Source organism: Anser brachyrhynchus (genome assembly GCF_964034855.1).
Source record: "Anser brachyrhynchus genome assembly, chromosome: 3".
Lineage (NCBI taxonomy): Eukaryota > Metazoa > Chordata > Aves > Anseriformes > Anatidae > Anser > Anser brachyrhynchus.
Window position 1 is genome coordinate 125,878,036 of NC_137696.1, and position 20,519 is coordinate 125,898,554.

Consider the following 20,519-nt stretch of genomic DNA (forward strand, 5'->3'; position numbering starts at 1 on the left):
AGAGCTGTCTTGGACAGTATTTCTCCCCACCTTCCCAGCTCGGTTTGAGTTTGTAGTCATCCCTCTGTGGTTTGTTCAGCACATGGCACGAGCTGGCACCTGCAGTCTCCCTGCTCTACACCTCATCTCCTTCTCTGCCTCTGCACAGTTTTACTTTAGCAAAGATGACTGCAATTGTACGCGATATCCCAGGTGAGATCTCATTAGGATCTTGTAGAATGATAATAGTACTTCTCTAGAAGAGCTTTGGCTGATATACTGGAGGATTACATTTATCTTTTATCTTCAGAGTGTTGTAGTCGGCTTGTCATCGCTTAGTAACAGCTAGGTGTGTTTCTACAGATAATGGCGTCTTGTTAGTAACCGCCTATGCCCATACGGTTTTCTCTTCGATACTAATTTGATGAAGAGCCTGTTAATCCAGTCCTCAGTCATCTGATTCTTACTTTGCTACTCTAATTACCTTGCAAATTGATGAGACCTTTGTAGCTACTTTAGCAAAAGATTTCTTCTGAAGCACCCGTAATGTTTGACTAGAGTGCTGTCTCCAAAGAGTTCTCCTGGCAGCCTTACTTGAGGCTGTCATTCAGGGAAGGGCAAACAGAAACTGACCCGCTAGTTCTTAGCTTTGGCTAAATTGTTAACAAAAATATTCAGAATTCTTCTGATTATGTACGAGATAGAACAGCTAATTCTTCTGATTATTTATATAAGGTGTTTTTTGGTTTTTGCAGCTCTGGTTCTTGCTGGCTTTTATCAGTGAAAGTGCTGGTGTATGGACACTTAGAACAGCCTTTCTCTGTAAGGCTCTGTAGTGTGTCAGATGAGAAATCTAAGGTCTTCGAGTTTCATCTGTCCTATGGTGGAATATTTCTCTGTGAAGGTGAATGGATAAATGTTTTCCTTTCTAGATGGGCTTCTCATATCGTGACGTGCAAAATCGATGCTTTCAGTGATCATTTGTTGTTGGTCAACACGCAAGTGTTTAGGTGGTTGCTGATGTGAGGCAAAAGGAGATTTGATGGCATTCACCCACATTGGACACGCTACCCCAGGATGCGTTTGTTTTGTAGTACTTGCGGAGCCGTGTAACGGGCCAGAACTCTGTGCAAGCTATTCTCATTTTTCTCACCTGCAGAATACACACGGAGTTTCTTATGGGAGGGTGTGAAGAAGATGGAGCCAGACCTGTCAGTCCAGCGGCAGGATACGAGGCAGTGGGCACAAACTGAAAAACAGCAGGTTCCTTCTGAATCCGAGGAGAAAAACAGTTTTACCCTGGGTGTGGTTGAGCCCTGGCAGAGGCTGCCCAGGGAAGGTGTGCAGTACCCACCCTGCAGATGGCCAGAACGCAGCTGAGTGGTGTCTGGGGCATATTTCTGTAGCTGACCCTGCTTGAGGGGGAAGGTTGGACCAAATGGTCTCCAGTGGTCCCTTCCAACCGCAACTATTCTGTGATTCTGAGCTATATAGGTTGTCTTGAAAACACATCCTACTTTATCTTCAGGTTGTTTAGAAGAATGACCTTCTTCCTTTAGAAGAATGGACTTTTTTCTTTTTTTTTTCGCATGTAGCTGTTAAATAACCTTTTTATATATGCATTTGTCTTGAGAGAGAGTGGTGAGCCTCCAAGTCCCAACAGCCATCAAAGCTATAAGGGCTGGAAGTGAGGGTGAAAGCTGATCAAGTTTTACTGCACGTGTACTTGTGATATGGGGTGCATGGCTAGCCAAGGACTGGACACCATAAATGTTTCTGCTAGACTAAGCATGTTTTGAAGGCTCGTAGTCTGTTCCAGTGCTTTCTGTCCGTTGAAAGGTAGACTTAGGCACCCTAACTGAGAGTTTTGAAAGGATATTGCATAAGAAGCACAAAATCAGTTACTTTGTTCTAGTCTTGAATAAGAATACTTCACTTTATGTTATTTGGCCAGATACTTTCCTGAAATGTATCAGATGCTAGATTCTGTAGATGGTACAGTGAAATAATCCAGGACTGTGTGTTGCACCGTACCATCATGCAGATGCTCCTCGGGTGTTGGCTGGTCCAGTGCCACTCTTAGGTAAGCTGCCATGGGGAGCCTTGGAGTGGGAAATCGGTCATTGTCCTCACTGATTTTACAGGTCTTCTCACCTCCATCTTTTGTGATGGAGAGAAATAATTCTTTTATGGCAGTTTCAAGACAGAGGACAGGTCTGTGCAAGGCCAAGCAGATGCTTTGACACTGTATTTGCAAATTTGTAATGAAATACCGGAAAGGCAAGAAGACTTTATTTTTGAAATTTGCAACCGTGAGTCAGTGGGTGCAAACACAAAGGTAATTCAAATGAGGTATTTGCAAGTTGGTTTCTGAATTCAGAACGCTGTAGGAGTGAATAAGTTATCACCTTTGAGCACCGCCCCTGATATAGCAGTCAGATACCTTCTTCAGCAGGATGTGGGTTTGTTGTTGCTGTTGTTTTTAAGTGTCTTTTAGAAGTCTAGATTCTATGAGTCACAGTTTTCTCCATTTCTCGGTTCTGTACTCATCTAGGTTGTGACTTTTGAGAGAAGCTTGAAAGACTACAGCAGATCTTGCTTTCCTGCACTCCCGTGACAAAACAAGAGGTGCAGGATCAGCGTGCATCCATACCCCTGCCCACGTGCAACTGGATTGTTTCACACTTCACCTTAGGACTCCATTGATTGTAGGACATAGCCACAAATGCTGTTGAAATGTGAGCCCATTTAAAAGCATTTCTGTTTATGATTAATGGGATTTTCAAGCCTTGGACTGTTGGCTGCTTCCAAATTAGAAATGATCAATACCAGACTTTAGACCAGTATCATTTATCATCCCTGCATCATTTATTGTCTTATTTGATCATAGAGCCCTAGAATGGTTTGGGTTGGAAGGGACCTTAAAGACCATCAACTTCCAATCCCCCTCCCGTGGGCAGGGACCCCCGCCCCCAGCCCAGGCTGCCCCCAGCCCCATCCAGCCTGGCCTTGGGCACTGCCAGGGATGGGGCACCCACAGCTCCTCTGATGAGGACAGGAGATGAGCAGATCTGCTTGGTCTTTGGCAGAGGGTTAGTAAAACCTTCTGGAATTGCTCAAGTTTGTGATGTTCAAAGTAATTTGCAGTGCTTGCAGGAACTGGTAGATGTGGTACAGGCTAGTGATAGTTTATAGCATTCAAATCTTTCATGATGTGGTATTGTGTGAAGGTATAATAGTACTTTTAAATGTCTCGAAGTGGGAGGTTGGTGGTGAGGAAAGGATCCTCTCTTCTATGCTTTTTCTTCTGCTTCTTACCTTATTTGGATCTATTTGAGAGAAGAAAAGCATTCTCCTGGTGGGGCTGCAACGCAGATGGTGGTAGGAGTATCCACCCCCCTTTTCTTTCTCTTCTATCTTTTGTATACATGTCTTCCAGCATAAGTGCAGTCCTCTTCTTACACGCTTGCAACTTGATCGATTTATTGCTTCCATTTAGGGACTTCAGAGTTCTCGTGTCAGTCTCACACTTACCTCAGTTTATAATACACTGTTGAAAATGACTTCTTCCTGAAATACCTCGTGAAAATCTTTGTCATTGGTACATGACAAAGGTGATGTATGTGAAGAAACAGTCATGCCACTTTTGAAGTAATCAAATAAGCTGAATGTCATAGAGGAAAGAAAAACACAAACTTTTTTTTATCCGTAGGGGCACAGAATTTTGATGTCATCAGACTTTCAACGTATCGAACAGCCTGTAAACTGCGGTTTGTACAAAAAAGATGTAATCGTAAGTTATAATTACTCTTTATCTTCATAAATTTTTCATGCATGATGGTTTCGAATATATCTACCCATGTGAATTTTAAGTATAGCAAGAATAATCATCAATGGTAGTTGTTAACTTAAAAATAAATAGAGATTAAGTATATAATTAAAAAGAGGCAGTGATTTTTGACTGATTCTCTGGTTTCTTCAGTTTTAGTCTCTAATGCTTAAAAAACAAAAACTGAAATTATGGGCCAGATTGACGTATTTCAGTTGCCCTAAGTGTTGTCTGCAGACAGTCTCAAGCTGTTTTAGCTCCTGTTCCACCGTGGTGTAGCACAAGCCAGCAGACAGCTAGACGCAGGTATGAGTTTGGTGATGCATAAGATGATCGCTAACATGAAAGTGTCCGAGATTTGACCATGGTGGCAGGTAGTGTAGCAGCCTTAAAGAATTAAGTTCACACCACGCTGGTCACTGTATGTTTTCTTATTCTCTTCTGTAGTCCTTCCACCTTAAATAGGTCACCAAAGTAAAGATTAATCCAAGGGTCAGTAGGTGACGCTACTTTGCATTCTATTCCTTTGTTGAACCGGACCAAGCAAAAAGCTTGACAGACTAATGTATGCAGGAGTAGCTCCCTCCTCCCCACGGCCACCGCGTGGAATTGGTGTGGCAGAGGGCAGGAGAACGGCTGAGGAGTCCTGTGGAGGATGTGTGCAACTGCAGACTGAAGATCCTTCGTAGCGCAGCTGACCCAGGGATATGTCTCTGTTAGGGCTGTTGTGGCAATAACTGCAGTGCCTTTAGTTTGATGGGTTGCAACTTTTTCATTCCTTTGGAAAAGTGTTAGTTGTTGTCTATAATTAATGCTTTTGAATTCAAAATATCTCTTAATTGGTAGCAAGGTATCAAGATAAGCTAATTATAGTGCATTACACGCTTAGTGCCCAATTCACTGATGCCACACATATGCCTTGAGTAACCTTCAATCCACACGTATGTACAGACGAGACTGGGCATTTATGATACGTGTCTGGACCGTGCAGTGATCCACGGGCATATGTTTGGTGCGAATACGTAGTTTGGTTTTTATTGTTGTGGATTTTTTATGTGAGAAATATAAAGAGTGTTTTTACCTAAGAAATGTTATAGATGAGACTTACTTTAAACCCTTTCTACACGTTAAGGAAGGTAACGAAGAAAATACGAAGTTAGCAGATAGGTCTGTCCTTTGTAACTGTTGGATCATGTTCAGTTTGGACTGATGGATTACTGTTGATCCTTAGACATCTTCTCCCACTATCATGCATACCTTTTAAGCTGTGAACTATTTTAAAACATTTTAATGTGGTTCTGCAGATCACTTAGTGTGGTTTTGTAAAACTATTTGACTACAAAGTTAACATTTAGATGCGCTAAGATACAGCGGGATAATTTAGGGACACACTTTGGAGTTCCAGATGTATGTTTACAAAGTGTTACGCTCTAGACTTGGCAACCAGATAATCTGGGAACAGTTGTAGTTGAACTGGAACATCAAGTTCCTCCTTCAGCACTGAACTGCTAGTTAGCATGGGGATGTTCAAAATTACTGGAACCAATTTATAGTGGATTTTGAATATGGCTGATGACTTTCTGAAATGAAAATGCCTGTCTTAAACACTACATGATGGTGGAAGATCACATTTCTCCTTTATGTAGTTTTGCCGTCAGAGCACCCAGTTGTTGGAGGGCAGAATAAAAGGCCGCGAGGACTCTGGGCACTGCTCTGTTGCTTTACACTAGCTGTCGCAAACTATGAGTATTGAGACTCTGTCTCTCACTTTGAATATAAACACGTAATGGTTAATTCCAAAATAGAAGCTAACACAGTATTCAGAAACAGTACCGTGAAAGTAAGCTTGTATGCATTACAGAATAGAAGTTAATTTTTTTTCCTTTATTTTTAGTTCATCTTGTTGATATCTGGAATATGATTGAAGCCTTCCGAGATAATGGCCTTAACACTTTGGATCATAACACAGAGATCAACGTGTCTCGACTAGAAACAATCATTTCATCCATCTACTACCAGCTAAACAAACGCCTTCCTTCTACTCACCAAATCAGTGTAGAGCAATCCATCAGCCTTCTCCTCAACTTCATGATAGCAGCATATGACAGGCTAGTAACTCCTCTAGTTGTACTCTTAAACTAATTTTCTCTTTTAGTTAGGTGAATGCAGCCAGCAACTGCATGAGTCTCTGATAAACTGTCTGCATGCTGTTTCTCAATTTCATGAAAATGTGTGTTGCGCGCACACACTTGATATCATAGTAGTGCTTGCAGAGGTTTACATTGCCACAACAGCAATGCTTTGTCTTAAAATTTGCTTTCTTGATAAAAATGAGTTAGTGCCTTCTGGAACTTGCAGGGTGCTGTGAGCCAGGTATCTGAACTGAAATGCAACTGTGTTCTGTGGACTGTGATGAACATAATGTTAACTTCGTGGTGGTGTAGCAATGTTTTAAAAAGTGAACTTGCTTTGTAGAACCTTGATCAACAAGGCCATTTAATAACGCTACTTTGTTTTGACAGTCAGCTTGGATCCTATTATAAATTATGTGACCCCATACGGACTAATTCTCATTTGTTGGCTGGAAGAAGCTTGGTTTCCTGTTCAGAGTGCTGCCTAGGCACTTCCTTGTGTCCAATTGTATGAGTTTCTTCTGCAGCCTCTTTTCTTCAGGGGTTGGTTTGCTAATCTTCTTGAATAGAAGTTATTTCTGTGGGTACTTTGAATAGCAACTGCAACCTTTCACTGTTGTTTAGCACTTCCTATGCTTATTTTCTGATCTTTCTCACAGTCAGCTAATATTTCTGTCTCGTCTTTCTTTTGCTTTTGCACTCCCTCCAAGCAATAGAGAAGTACTTGTGGCTAGGAAGTTGATATAGAGACTAAGGAGTTCTACCCAAAACAACCTGGGCCACTGAATATGCCAAATAGTTGTTCTGTTTGTAATGTCCAGGCATTGATCCATTGATATGACCTCTTCTTAAGGTCACTGAAGAGAAGGTAGGTTTCCACCACAAAAAAAGTCCGAGACTTCAGAACAATTGCTATCTCACTAAGGACAGTTAAAAACAACACAGAGCTCAGAGCAGGAGTACTGCTGTGACAGCAGAATCAAACCTGTGTGTTTTTCTCTCATCTGATTTCGTATTAATTGTGAGAGGTGTTATAACTGAGTTGTGATTCTGGGACAGATGACAGTGGAAATGTAGAATTTAAAATAGAAATGGTTATGTTTTGGGGGACTCGCTCAAAAGATCGAGGCTTTAGTGAAAGCTATGTTTGTCTCACCCCTGCCCCTAACCTTGCAAGTTTGACCTCGTCTGCAGCCCAAGCAGCGCCCTTGTTCCCAGCACACTACAGCAGCTTCTGTTGAGCTTCCTGTGTCTCGCATGTGGGGCTGAGAGAAGCTGTGATGCTGCACTGCGTTGTGACATGAGAGAGACAAGAATAAGAGGAGAGGCAGGCTGAGGCCCCTCTGCAGCAGCCATCATGGCAGACACTTATTTCATTAAAATGTACATGTCTGCACTGGAATTGCATCGTTGGGGTAGCTGCGTGGAAGATTGAATCCACATAGCCTGGTAGTTTCTTACAACACAGTGGTAACATCACAAGGTAACATTAGGACTCCACCAAACAGGGATGTAAATCAAAGATGTGATGCCTGTCTTTCCCATGGAGCTATTTAAGTTAGAGCTGATGTTAGGTAAGTATGAAAAATCTGTATAATGGGCTATAATGAACTGTTCACTCACTGACCCATAGAACAACAGTGATCATGGTGCAGAACTGATGGCTCATACTGCCTGCGATGGTGAGTTGGGAGGAGGAATAGCTTTGCTATGATGTTCTTTGCTGCTTTCTCCCACAGAGCTTTCCATACGGGTGTTTGATGGTGCCGGTAGCTTATTCCAGAGGCTTGTTTTTCTCGATAGCCTTCTGCAGCTTTCCAAAGTCCCCCACCCCAGAGTAGTGGCTCATTCCCTGACTCTATCTGATGGTGTCGGAGTCTTTCTCATGTCACCAGTCCTAGAAATCTCATTTGATTTAACAGCAGGCTTAGTCACTCCAACTTCTGTTTTCCTTTTTATACTGTAGGTAACAAACAACACCGTCTGCGGGTAATAAAGCAGTGTGCTGTAAGGGGGAGGGAGAGGCTGACCAACAGTCAAGTGAGGAGGTGAGCTGGCAAGCAGAGCGTGCGGAGCGATGTGATCAGGAGGGACTTCGTAGCACAGCAGAGCTGGGGGGGCTCCCTCGCGTGCATCGGGAAGCGCCTGCAGATCAGCACTGTGAGCACAGCTCCGACGCCTCTGCTGGGAAATCGGCACCTCCGGGTGCCTCTGAAGTGGCTGCGCGCTACGGCACGTGGCGTGGGGAGCGGAGGGGAGGGGTTGCAGGTCCGAGTCCTCTCCAGAGGACGCAGTGGGAGAGCCAACGTGAGTGGAGCACTGCGGTGGGTGGCACAGGCCCACCAGGAGATACCCCCCGTATGTGCGGAGCCCTGCCGGCGGCGGGCCGGGAGCCAGCTGGGGCAGGCCAGCATGGAGGGCATCGCCGCTCCGAGGGCACCCCCTCCAGAGTTAGGAAGGAGTGGGGTGGGAGGCTTTCTTCAGGTGGCTGGAAGAGGCCTCCTACACAGGCCCAGTCTTTTTTGAACAAGTCCCCCCAGTCCTGTTTCCTATCCTTAGAAATCCTGGTTGTTGCAGGAGTTCCAAAATTACGCTGGAAGTTCTGCCCTTTTTCCTTTTGATAGGGAATTCAGCAGATTGAGTAGCATTGGTCCAAAAATCCAGTTAGGCATTGGCAAGGAGTTAATAACTACACCTCTCTACCACATTACAGGGGGAGGAATTTTGTTTTGTTCTCAGTTAATAAACAGAATGTCAGCAGAAGCAGTGAGATATCTAAAATATCTCATTGAAGGCACCATGAGATATTTTTCAAGGATAAGATTGCGTCCTGTGAGCAGATATGGATGGCTTTAGTCAGTTGTTTTTCCTGAAAATTAATTCAAAGCTGAACTGTGTTGTGAGAGAAGAGGAATGTCTATTGAAAAGAAAAGGGAGGGAGGAGTTGGGACTTGAACGAAATTTGAGTTAGGTACCAAGATTTGCTTGGACAAGAGTGGTGGTCAAGGCTTGAAAATAATGAAATAATGGATCTTTTCAGACTTCTGATATCAGATGTAGTAAAGTCTTGTTTTCTTTTTTTTTTGGCATAGTGCCAACTTCCTCCTTTGAGGAAACTACCTAAGAGAAAAGACAGAAATGAAGTAGGATAGCTGAGGCCTTTACGTTGTCACTAACTTTATAACTTTTATATAGCTCAAAATAACAACAGAATGTGTTTTTTCTCCCTTTGTTTAGTTTCTTTAAACAGAAGTTAAAAGGGTACAGGAATCACCATTCTTCTTCACAGATCTTCCTGCAAGTGTAGTTCTGGAGAGATTGCTTCTCTTCTGTAGAGGCAGTATTTAAAGCGTATTCTGAGTCCGCGCTAGGGAAATAGCATACTGTATTTCTGATTCTTGTCAGCCTCAGAAAGGTTGAGAGCCTTTAACCTCACATGGAGTGTGCAGCGGCACCGTTTGCATATTAACTCAGGGGGTGAAGGGGGAAGAGAAGTCACTTGTTTACCTCGTGGTGTCTCCATCTGGTTGCGTGTCTGTCGGTGGCATTAGGCCGCGTCACCACTTCAGTGCCACGAGGCAATATTTACTTCCAGTGATTTTACTCCTCACACTTTCCAAGTGCTAGTCTTCCAAGTGTGAGTGTTAAAGAAGCATCTCATTTACACCAAGAAGTATTCTAGAGGGTTTTCTTAGATCTCCTCTAACTCTAATAATGTGTTTTCCCCTTCGTTGTATTTCCCATAGCTGTACAGATGATCAGTCCTATACATTCAATTGCAGTTAATTGAACTTTTTAAATATTCTTTTTCTCCCTTTACATGAAGTTTTAGCTTTCTTAGTAGTTTTTCACTCTGTTCTACTGTTGCTGTTTATAGTCAGGGATAAAGACTTGGATTTCTGCTTGGGAACACGTTGCTCAGAATTCAGGCAGCCGTTACCCCCTTCACACACCTTCCTTTCCCCTCTGAACCACTAAGCTAGCTTTCTGCCGACTTCAGTTACGGTGGATTTACACCAAGATCGCCACGCTGTGGCCATTTAATATCATTTACTGGAGGTGCTCTACCTCCTGCCTTTATCGCTATGAAATGCGGGATGCGGGGAGGCCGCACGTGCGTCCCTGGGCCAGCAGCGAGCTGGCAGGGGCTGCAGCTGGTGTTAGCTGTGCGAGCCTTACCCCGGCCAGCCTCGGGGCTGTGACTTGCTTCCCTCCTAACTTCATCCTTCTCTTGCTCTTTGGTAACAGGAATAACACGCGTAGCCGTTTCTGCATGCCGTACGGTGCTGAATGGGCTTTTTCTTGCCTTCCGTAGAGACAAATTCATTTTCTCTTGCTGATATTATAAAATGATGCCCCAAATACGCCATCTGTTCTGATAGCGCAGCAGCTTTGTTAGCTGAAATTAGAATAAAACATTGTTCGCATTATTCCTGTTCTATGTGGTATATTCAGGATATCATACCTTTTTAGTATGCTGTCAGTTACTGTACAGTGTTTAGTATAAAATGTTTATTTCAACATCAGAGTTCAAATTGAGGAGTAAAAATTTAAAGCAACTAACAAAGCATAGCAGAGGAAAAGAGATGTATTACAGTGAACAAATGTGTTTTAATGGAAGAGATTAACACTTTTTTTCAGGACACATGGGATGAACAAGACAAATTCTAGTCTCTTTATTTGTGCACTTTTCATAATTCTGCAAGAAAACTTAATTTCTAATAAGACACCTGTTAACAATTCTGATTTATTAAAAACGCTTATGTTAAAAGCACTGTTTTAATGTTAAATAGTATTGGTAGACCTTAGTAATTAATGGTTATGCATTGCCTTCCTAGGTCTTTTAGTATTTTTGTTACTTCTCACTCTATATAGTAATTACTTACCGTGTATTTTTTTTCACAGCGAGGGCCATGGGAAGTTGACGGTATTTTCGGTGAAATCTATGTTAGCAACAATGTGTGGTGGCAAAATACTGGACAAACTAAGATGTAAGTATTTGCAAGCAAAATCAAACTGTTTTATTAAATATTTTTTTCTGTTATTGGTCAAATATGATGAAAGCTAACTTTTTTTTTGCATATTCAGCATTCTTTATCCTGAAGTGAAAATCGCTGTTTATTTTTTTTGTAGCACATGCCATCTGCTGGCCAGACAATATACTGAGTTTGTTACTGAGTAGGCTTTACAAGTGCACTTAATTATTTTAAAACGCTTTGACACTTTACATGTAAAACTTCAGGCCTGACTTTTATGATAGTAATGTCAAAACTTGTTGCCATTTCCTCTGTTTTGGGGTCATCTGGGGGGGTTCTGTACATCCTCTGCTTCAGCTGAGACACTCTCAGCATTGTCTCGTTATGTCAATTCCAGCTTCTTTGTTCTTGTTTTTTTTAACTCCTTTTCATTCTCTTTTCATCAGTCTTAACTTCTTTTATCTTGTTTCTGTGAGCCCCCTGCTCTTATCTATAGAGAATCATTGCTATCGAGAAACATTGGTTTTGTCTTGTAATAGTAATTCTCAGCTTCTGTCCTTCTCAGTGGCAAGGCATACTGTTGTTTATTGGATTCTTTTTCTTTTCTGTCCTGAAAAGATGGGAAGCTAGTCTTATTGTCAGTGCCAGTTTTTACTGTTCAAATGTTTATCATTTTTCATCTCACCCTAAATTTCCTTTATGGAAGTTATTTTATAATAAATCATTCCTTCTGATCTCCATCATTGTTATTCACTCTAAATAATTCTTTAGACTTTTTTACAGCATTAAACTTCCTTATTATATTTTCTTTAAAATTAATTATACAAAATACTCGTGTAATAAACTACTTGACAAAATCTGAAAAATAAATAGTGAGAAGCCATCACATGGACATGTTAATAGTAGAGTTGCACGTGTTTCAGTATCAGCAGGTGCTATTTTTACACCTGGTAGTAAATATAAAACTCTTTAAAAACGAAGCTGTAGGTGACTAAAGTTAAATAAAGAGGAGAGGATGGGTGTACATTACAGAGGAAATTTAAGGCTTCTTTAAGCATTTTTAACAAATGTAAAATAGATAAAGTATGCAAGATTAAACACTGGGAAAAACATATAGAGACTATTTCTTGAGTAAAAGGTTCCATTTTTGGATCCCATTAGGTTAAGGTTTGAGGAGGTTACAGTAGATAAACGGTTCACCATAAGCTCGGGTCATTAAAGGAGCATTATTTTTATGTGTAAGCAGGACAATACTGAAACATCAAGCAAATGGTAATAAGTGATCTTTTAATGGAAAAGCCAATTAACCACTGGAATTAAATGTTACAAGAATCAATAAACTTTTGATGTTTTCAAACAAAGCCCAGATACCATTGTGGAGGTTATGCTAAGCTACAAGTTACTGATTGAAAAGGTGGCTAGGTGAGATGCTTTCACCTGAAGGACATCTGATTTAATAGTCTCATTTCACAGATGTGTCTAGTCTTAAAACTTAACGTTTTGACGTACCATTCTGTCCCTCCCCCCCCTTCCTGCTTTTCTTCATACCATTTGAAGCTCTCTTTCTTTTTGTTAATTATGTTGAATCCTGTTTCCTTTGCTACAGTAACCTTCTTTGTAAAAATTCTTAACTGAAATTCATACGAATCGAAGGAAAGGCTTTTGAATAAAAGCCTTTCTGAATACTGTTATTTCCTGTAGCTTTGTTATATTCCGGTCATATCTTATCAGCTGACCTTTAATTTGCATTGTACTGCTGGGATCTGTCCTCCAGTATCTGCTCTCCCTATTTTCCTAACGCACTTTTATCTGGATGTGGAGTGTTGTTTTCAAAAGAGCGCGTGTCTCCTGAATTTGACATCTTGTTTGGGAACCAGCACTTCTGTCTTTTTTGAAACCAGTGCTGAAGCTCAGTTCCTCTCCTTAGTGTTTTCAGTACGTCACTCGCATTGACTTCACCAGTTGATGCTGTCTGTTTTATGACAGAACCCTACCTGCTGACCACACCTCTTTGCAATCTGTTTTGTTGTTCTGTCAGGTATAATATTTTACGAATCAACTGTCAAAAATAAATTTCTTAGTTCATGCCTGTAACCATAATGCTGGCTTGCCACTGCTTTATAAAGTCATGGCAGTTCCTTCACGTGCACCTTTGGCTGTGGCCATTCCTGTGTCACTTCTGGACAGTCCCAGGTCCCCTCATGCCCCCGTTGTTGTCTCTGCTTAGTTGAAGAGAAACCTAAGGACTGGAAGCTCCACACTGTTAATCTCTGAAAAGTTCACGGTGCCATGGCACGGTTAGACACAGAGGTGGAGGGAGTATCGATGCTTGGTGCTTAGGGACCTGGTTCAGTGGGTGACATTGGTGGTAGGGGATGGTTGGACCAGATGAGCTTTGAGGTCTTATCCAACCTTAATGGTTCTGTGAATGCGTGACTGACAAAGTGATCCAGGAAAAGGAGATTTCGACTAATTAGGAGTTGAGATATAGGAGCAGAAAAACCTATGCAGGAGGGAATAGCTTTCTCTAAACCAGGCTGTTCCCTAGAATCACGCTGTTGGCTTTTCAGGCAAGACAATAGGACAATTTTTTGTGGAAGATGAGAGAAAATTAAAAGTGTAATACAGGATAGTAGGCGCTTGTAAATCTTCTGAGGGCAGAGAAGTGTCTTATTGTTAGCAGAAAAAGTTCTTGAGTATCACTAGAAGTCAAGAAGAGTAATAAAACAGCTGAACTATTAACTGTTTTTCACCTGTCTTTCTGAAAAAACTCTAAAGACCAAGAGATAGGAAAAAGAAAAGTAACGTCAAATTTGGAAAGAGTTATGTGGGGAACTGTAGGTCTGTATACCTGCCACACTTCTGGGCAAGCAGTTGGTAATAAAGAATAGAATTAGTTGACTCAGGGATAAATAAATCCTCATGGGGGTGGGGAAGGAATGGCTTTTGGGAAGGACTGTCTTATAAAACTATAGGAGTTTTTTAAAGTAAAGGGAAAAAAAAGAAAAGATGGGCAAGAAAAGATGGTTCTGGCTGATACAGGTTTCTTGAGTTTCTGAAAGGTGTTCAGGAATGTCACTTATCAAACACTCCAAGACATTAAAGTTTTAAAGGGATGAAGGGTGACATCTTTGCATGTGTAAAAGATGAGCTAAAAGGAACCTAAAAAAGAGCAGTGAAGATCCTTTTGTATATTGAGATTGTTGGATAGTGCTGGACTCTGTTTTAAACATGTCATAAATCTGGAAAAACACAGTGAAAGGTCACAGTTTGGTACAAAGCAAATGAGTGTAGTAAAGCTAAAATAGGCTGTGAAGAGTTGTAATATCATCTGAGAAAGCTGAGTAACTGAAATAAAATGGTAGCTGAATTTCAATGTTAATTTATGTAAAGTGGCGCGTGCCGGAGGAGTGAAGTGCAATCCTAATGTCATGCACAGAAAGGTGAGCTAAGGAAGTTGTTATTGCTCAGCTGGGAGATCTTGGAGTTATACTTCTAAGAAAAGGTTGACACTGTTTAGTAGTGGTTAAAAAATAAAATGTTATGAATAAGGAAAAAGGACATAACAAAATAGAAAGGTTAAGGCTCTGTATAAATCCGTAGTGCGTTTATATTTTGAATGAGTACTGCTCTTGTACCTGTCACTCTACCTTTTCCAGATCTGCTTTATCTTTTCTGAGAAGAACAGCAAGGTCACCAAAGGTAGGGCAAGCTTTCTGTATAAGGAACAACTGGCTGTAGAGCAGGATTCTTCAACCTGGAAAGAAAAATGGTGGTGAAAGGATAGAGTTCTATAAAATCAAGGCAACATGTTAGTGGTGAATAGAAAACAGCTGCTCCTTTCCCCCTCAGTACAAGAACTGAAAGGCATTAAGTGAAATTAGCAGTGACAGGTTAAAACAACAAAAAAGAATGTTTCTTTAAACTTTGCCAAAGGATGTTGTCTGTATCAGACTCGCATCACCTGATCGCTCCTTGAACCAATTTCACTGACGGCAAATACATCAAAGGTTGCTGAGTGCAAAAATACTAAGAGTGAGTGGAAGAATATTCCAGGGAATGTGCTTGCCTTAGCCATCTGCTGTTGGGACAAACAGACTTTTGCTCTGATCTGCCTCAGCTGTTCTTATATTCTTTATTTCTTCTGTTCGTTATGAATATGCTGCCTTGTTTTTTCCCTTTCCTGTCTTTCCCACCTGTCTCTCTGATTGCTGACCCATTTCATCACTGGACGACTTCTGTTTCCAGTTTACTCGTTCCCCCGACACCACCGCCTCCACTCCCTTTCCTAAGCAGGCTGTCAGCTCAGGCTCAGCTGGATCATGAGGCTTTCTGGAAACCAGGAAGTTGTAAATATTTTTTTCTCATCTCATAATTTATATGAGTGATAGTAATTTGGTTTCTGTACTTGCATATGTACAGGCTTTCTTTCTAAATTCTGAAAATGTGGACAAATGGTGTGTGTTTTCAGACCATACAGTGTCTGACAGTACATATAAAATGGAGTTGTTCCATGATACCACTTTGCTCTCGCTGGAAAAGATTATTTCCTGTGACATGATGCTCCTTGTGAAGGAGTTGCTTTACATGGTGTGCAAGGAAGGAGTAATAAACAGCCTATTGCTATGGAGTTTATTTTTTAGCTTTTTTTTTTTTTTAAACCAAAGCAGTACCATATTAAAATGTTGAAGTTTGTGGATTTGGGTGACTGCATTTTGGCATTCAAGCATAGTGAAGTAATTAGTGTTTCCTTCCATGTCCTTTCTGCAAGGGAATTGCGAACAAAACTTGACTTTGAGTAATTTAAGACTCCACCCTGCTCATCTTAAGGGCTGTCCAGCTTCTCTAATCACTATTTCCACCCGTATGGTGCTCCTTGGCTTCATTGCCTCAGTAGCTCCTTCTTTCCTCCCACCATCTGGCTGATAAGCCTTTAGTGCTTGCTGAAGTTCACCCTAAAAATTCATACAACAATGTATGCAAAATACTAGGTTTCACATAATGACAGCCCCCAAAGTTAATCTGCTGGAGGGGAATTAGCCTGATGGTGGGCTTCTGATTTGGGGGAGGGGGCATTTTGTTTTTTTGGAGAAGTTTTTTTGATCCTAATCAGTGGACCAAAGTAGCAGTAGTGGTAGTAATATGTGGTTTCTTGTGATATCACATCTTTTCAAACAGCACGAGCTCAGTGTATGACTTTGTACAGGCCTTCTTATATCTCATTAGTTTATGTTAAATGTTGGAGTTGCCAAATCTGTTCAGTCTCTGTGTGACCAGGATGAAAGCCTGTTAGTGGCAAAAATACACGTGTATACACACATGCCTGTACCATATAGATGCCTCCAGTGAATGACCATAGACGCTCAGTCTATCTAGTGGCTGTCCTTGGGTCCTCTCGTCTCTCCACTGGACTTCAGGCCTCTCCAATACCAAGCTCTCTAACCCTCATCACTAAATCTTCCTCCATAAACATCTTTTTCTGTGTCCTTCATAACACCTTTGTAGGTGCTGGGGTGCTGTTATTAGGTCTTCCCAGTGTCTTAACCTTTTCCAGGCTGAACAAGTGCCGTTTCCTCAGCCTGTCATAGGCTAAGCACTCTAGCCTGCTGACAGTCCTTGTAGATTGGACCTTGTAGACTGTATCCTCAGAGCTCACATCAGAATGTCTTCGTATTCTGTGGTTCTCAACCATTCAGTGATTCTGGTGGTCCCCAGACTGGGCACAGTATCTAGAGGAGGGGGTCTAACAAATGCAGAGTGGAGGAGGATAACCGCTTGCCTTGATCTGCTGGCTGAGTTCCTGCTCGAGCAGCTCAGGATGCTGCTGGCCTTCTTTGCTGCCGTGGTGTGCTGCTGGCTTATCTTCGGTTTGTGACCCAGAGCCCCCGAGGACTTTCCAGCAGAGCTGCTCCCCAGCCAGCCAGCCCCCAGCCTGTATCGCTGCCAGGCTCTCTTTCTGCTCAAGGGCAGGCCTTCGCGTTTGTCCTTTCAGTTTCATACAATTTCTGCTGGCCCGTTCCTCCGGCCTGTCTGGGTCCTGCTGGACGGCAGCCCTTACTCTTAAGGGCCTAATAGAACCATACAGCGGTTTGGGCTGACAGGGCCCTCAGAGCTCCCCCGGTATGGCCCCGGCCCCCAGCCCAGGCTGCCCCCAGCCCCATCCAGCCTGGCCTTGGGCACTGCCAGGGTTGGGGCACCCACAGCTCCTCGGGGCAGCCTGCTCAGGGCCTCGCCGCCCTCACAGGGAAGGATTTCTCCCTAATTAACTGGTCCCTAGTTTTGTGTCTGCAATCCTGACAAGAGTGCACACTGGCACCTCTCGCAGATCACCAGTAGCCATGTTAAACAGGACAGATCCAGCATTAGTCCACTTGGCACTGGCCTCCACGCAGGATATGGCCCCGTTATCCCCTACCCTCCAAGCCTGATCATCCAACCAGCCACTTGTCCTTCTGGTGCTTCACCCACCCAGGCTGCGACATCCCCGCTGGCAGAGCAGAGTACTGAGGGAAACACAAGTAAAAAGCCTTGCTCAGCTTGGTGAAGGCATTGCCTTCTCATAGGCGGCCAGCTGCCCGGGTGGGATTTAGCCGTGGTAGGTCCATACCAGCTGCTCCCGGTCACCTTTTCTTTCGTGTGCCCAGCAATGTGCTCCAAGAGAGAATGACAGAAATCAGAGGATTTGCTTCGTGATTTTCCCAGGAGCCAAAGTGGGGCTGACTGGCCTGTATTTCCTTGCATTGTCCTTCTGACCTTGGTATATGTGTTGGATTAAGACGAGGAAAAACTGCAACCCTTTAAAAAGCACAACTTAATTCATTTACATTAAATTGATTTTTGTATCTCTTACTGCTCTTAAACATAGTATTTAACAAATGTTTCTTAAAGTTGTACAGTAAAATTTGGCAACTTTGTAGGAACTGAGAGACAGGATAGACTCAGAGTCAAGACACTAGAAAACAAGGCTGCTGTGTTTTTTTTGGTTTTGGTTTTTGTTTTTCTTTATTTTGAACTTCAGGCAAATGCCTAACGGAGAAAACAGCCAATTTTGGCAAAATTATAAGCAACTGTAGAGACTCTCAAGGGAAATACTGGACAGGTTTATCAGATGATACGAGATCTGTTCATAATGTTCGTAAAGTTTTACAAATATTTGAAAAAGGAAATCTTGAGTGGAACGGGCACTTTTATGTTGGTATTTTTGGAACCGAGCAGCCTTTTGGTGCAGTTCTAACTTTTTGTATTCTTTCTAGTTTAAAAAAAAAAAAGAAAGAAAAGTTCATAGTAGCTTTGAATTGAAACTTTATATGAGAATTAAAGCATAATACCTTGTCATTGGGAAACATTATTAACATACCTGTTGTAACATTAAGGTGGGATCTTGAAAAATTCCACTGTTAGCCCCTGTTTAGCCCGAGGCTTTCTCTTGTTAAGGTAATTTACTGCCCTTCAAAAGGGGAGATGACTATTTAATTATATCCAACTAATCTTTGTCTTTTCCAATTTCAACCAGTAATTTCCCATGTGCAAGTTTCCCCTTGTAGACTTCACTTTGACTATAAAACCACGTTTTCGTGACAGCAAGATATAGGTTAGTGGGTTTCTTCTAATTTACCCTTGATGTAGCCTGTTCTATTTTATCTCATTTTTCACTTCTTTCCATAGCTTTAATTACTTTCTCCTTAGAATCACTTAAATCTTGCATGCTGTTGAAATTAGATTAATAGACTGCATTTACCCAGATGATTTTTGTACTTTTTAAATAAAAGTACCGTCATGTTGCAGTCATGTTCTGCCAGTCCCACCTTAATAGATTTATTATTAGACCTTCAGTTTTTGGGAATGTGCCAGTCTGGAGTGAGTCTGATCTTGAATGGCTTAGGATTCTGGAGGGTTTGCTCTAATAAGTTAATTAGTTTCAGTTATTTCCATAGTTTCCATTTGTGTACATTATTCACCCTGATTTTTTTCATCATTCAATTTTCAGGTGAAACTTAACTTTTCTGCTTGGCTTAATTCTTTAAAATATAGTATTCTTTAATAATCTGCCTTCCCCCTGTCCTCAAATTCCCCTTCTCCCCCATTTTTTTGTCCTATTCCTAATATGCTTCATAAGATTATTTAGCAAGGACTTCAGACCTTCACTTCAAGCTTGTCCATTTAGCCTGTGATAAAAACTCCAGGTAGTTGTATCACCTGTACACTTCTTCAAGGGCTCATTCATTCAGGAGTCTGAAGTCATTTCTCCAGTTTAGTGGAAAAATGCCTTTCTGAAATAGTCTTTTTTACAGACCTGGCTTTGATCACTTAAATTAAGCTTATTTTCTGTCAACACATCCTTTTTGATGATTAATTTCTTATGGTGTCTTAAATAACCTCATAGATGATTCAGGGGCTGTGTAGTGAAGAACTCTGGTATCTGTCACATCTTGGAAAATTTTAGGTCTTCCTAATATTACTGCTTTTATTAGAGAAATCTTCCTTCATAGACTAACCTGACTCTGCAGTTAGATCAGAAGCCAAGCTTTACTGTTCGAGAGATTTGTATTTTCCAAAGAGATTTTTGATCCCATGACAGTTCTGGCTTATCGGTATGTAGCAGCCCTACTACTTTATATGACATCGTTTTCCTCCATTGCTATCTATCCATCTCTTCCTATATTTTAACTTTTCCTGAGATGTAAGAGTTGGGAGCCTTCGGGTAGTAGCAGGGAACGGTTGGAGGGTTTGAGCCTTGTGGAGTAAGGGGGTAGAGGGACGCCAGAGCAGCAGGCTCAGGACACGTCTTCCCATGGCGTGCCTGCAGCTAGGAGCGTGGCGTGGGGCTGGAAATGCCTGCAGAACTGCCCCCCTCCCTGCCACTGGCTGGGACCCTCCCTCCCTTTCTCTTTCCATGCACACACAAGACTGCTGAACATCTCGCTCAATCCTGTTTTTGGATTCAGAAATGCATTTAGTCCCACATAGCTAATTTAAAAAGCATCCCTTTTCTCATTAAAAAACAAAACTTTTTTCTGGTGTCTAATAGAAGTTCTTATTTCAGTTTTTCAGGGCGTACAGAAACAAAATGAGATCAGATTTCGTCTTCCCCGCTCACCCAGCCCATGACTTGCAGGTTTTAGCCTTGGCAGCAGCAGTCATTGCTCCCCAGTTCGGCCACTCTGCCTGCTTCTGATGCTCTTTTCCAGCGCTGGGCGACTTAAATCCAACACGCTGCTGAAGTGCACTAGAGTTACCAGGAGTTCTAACAGTGTTGACTTTGTGATCCTACAACAACTTTTTTTTTTTTTTTTTTTTTCCAATTTTAGGAGGTTTCTGAAAGGATTCTATGTAGTTTTATTTTGAAGGCATAAGCATGCAGGCGCAGTGTCCTGTAACGACAGTCTTTTACAAGGCATCCTGGCTTCTGCTTTCTTGCAGTTACAGTTAGTGAACTGCAAGAGTCTTCTCTCTGGTTGAGATGGGATGGAGGAAACAGAAGATTTATATCATCGTAACATGTTCAAACATGTTCATTTGTAAATTTTACCTTGACAGCAAGTAATAAGAAATAGTGTTCAGACTTTTTTTAACAAAAAAAAACAAGTAGAAATGTCTTGGGGA

General features: G+C 41.8%; 1 protein-coding gene across 22 annotated transcripts in view; it reads left to right on the top strand.

The window, feature by feature from the left end:
* DTNB (dystrobrevin beta) overlaps window positions 1–20,519 on the top strand; it is a 200,185-nt gene that overhangs the window by 14,871 nt on the left and 164,795 nt on the right. For 19 of the 22 annotated variants that reach the window (XR_013948169.1, XR_013948170.1, XR_013948171.1 and 16 more), the window contains exons 4-6: window positions 3,692–3,772; window positions 5,703–5,916; window positions 10,846–10,931. Coding sequence is in view for 18 of the 22 variants with exons in the window: in XM_080584209.1 (XP_080440335.1) it covers window positions 3,692–3,772; window positions 5,703–5,916; window positions 10,846–10,931 (381 nt within the window). In the remaining 4 variants the exon portion in view is untranslated. Of the gene's footprint in view, window positions 1–2,533; window positions 2,718–3,691; window positions 3,773–5,702; window positions 5,917–10,845; window positions 10,932–20,519 lie in introns of all 22 variants that reach the window. The other 3 variants (XM_080584224.1, XM_080584216.1, XM_080584215.1) reach the window with 3 other exon arrangements.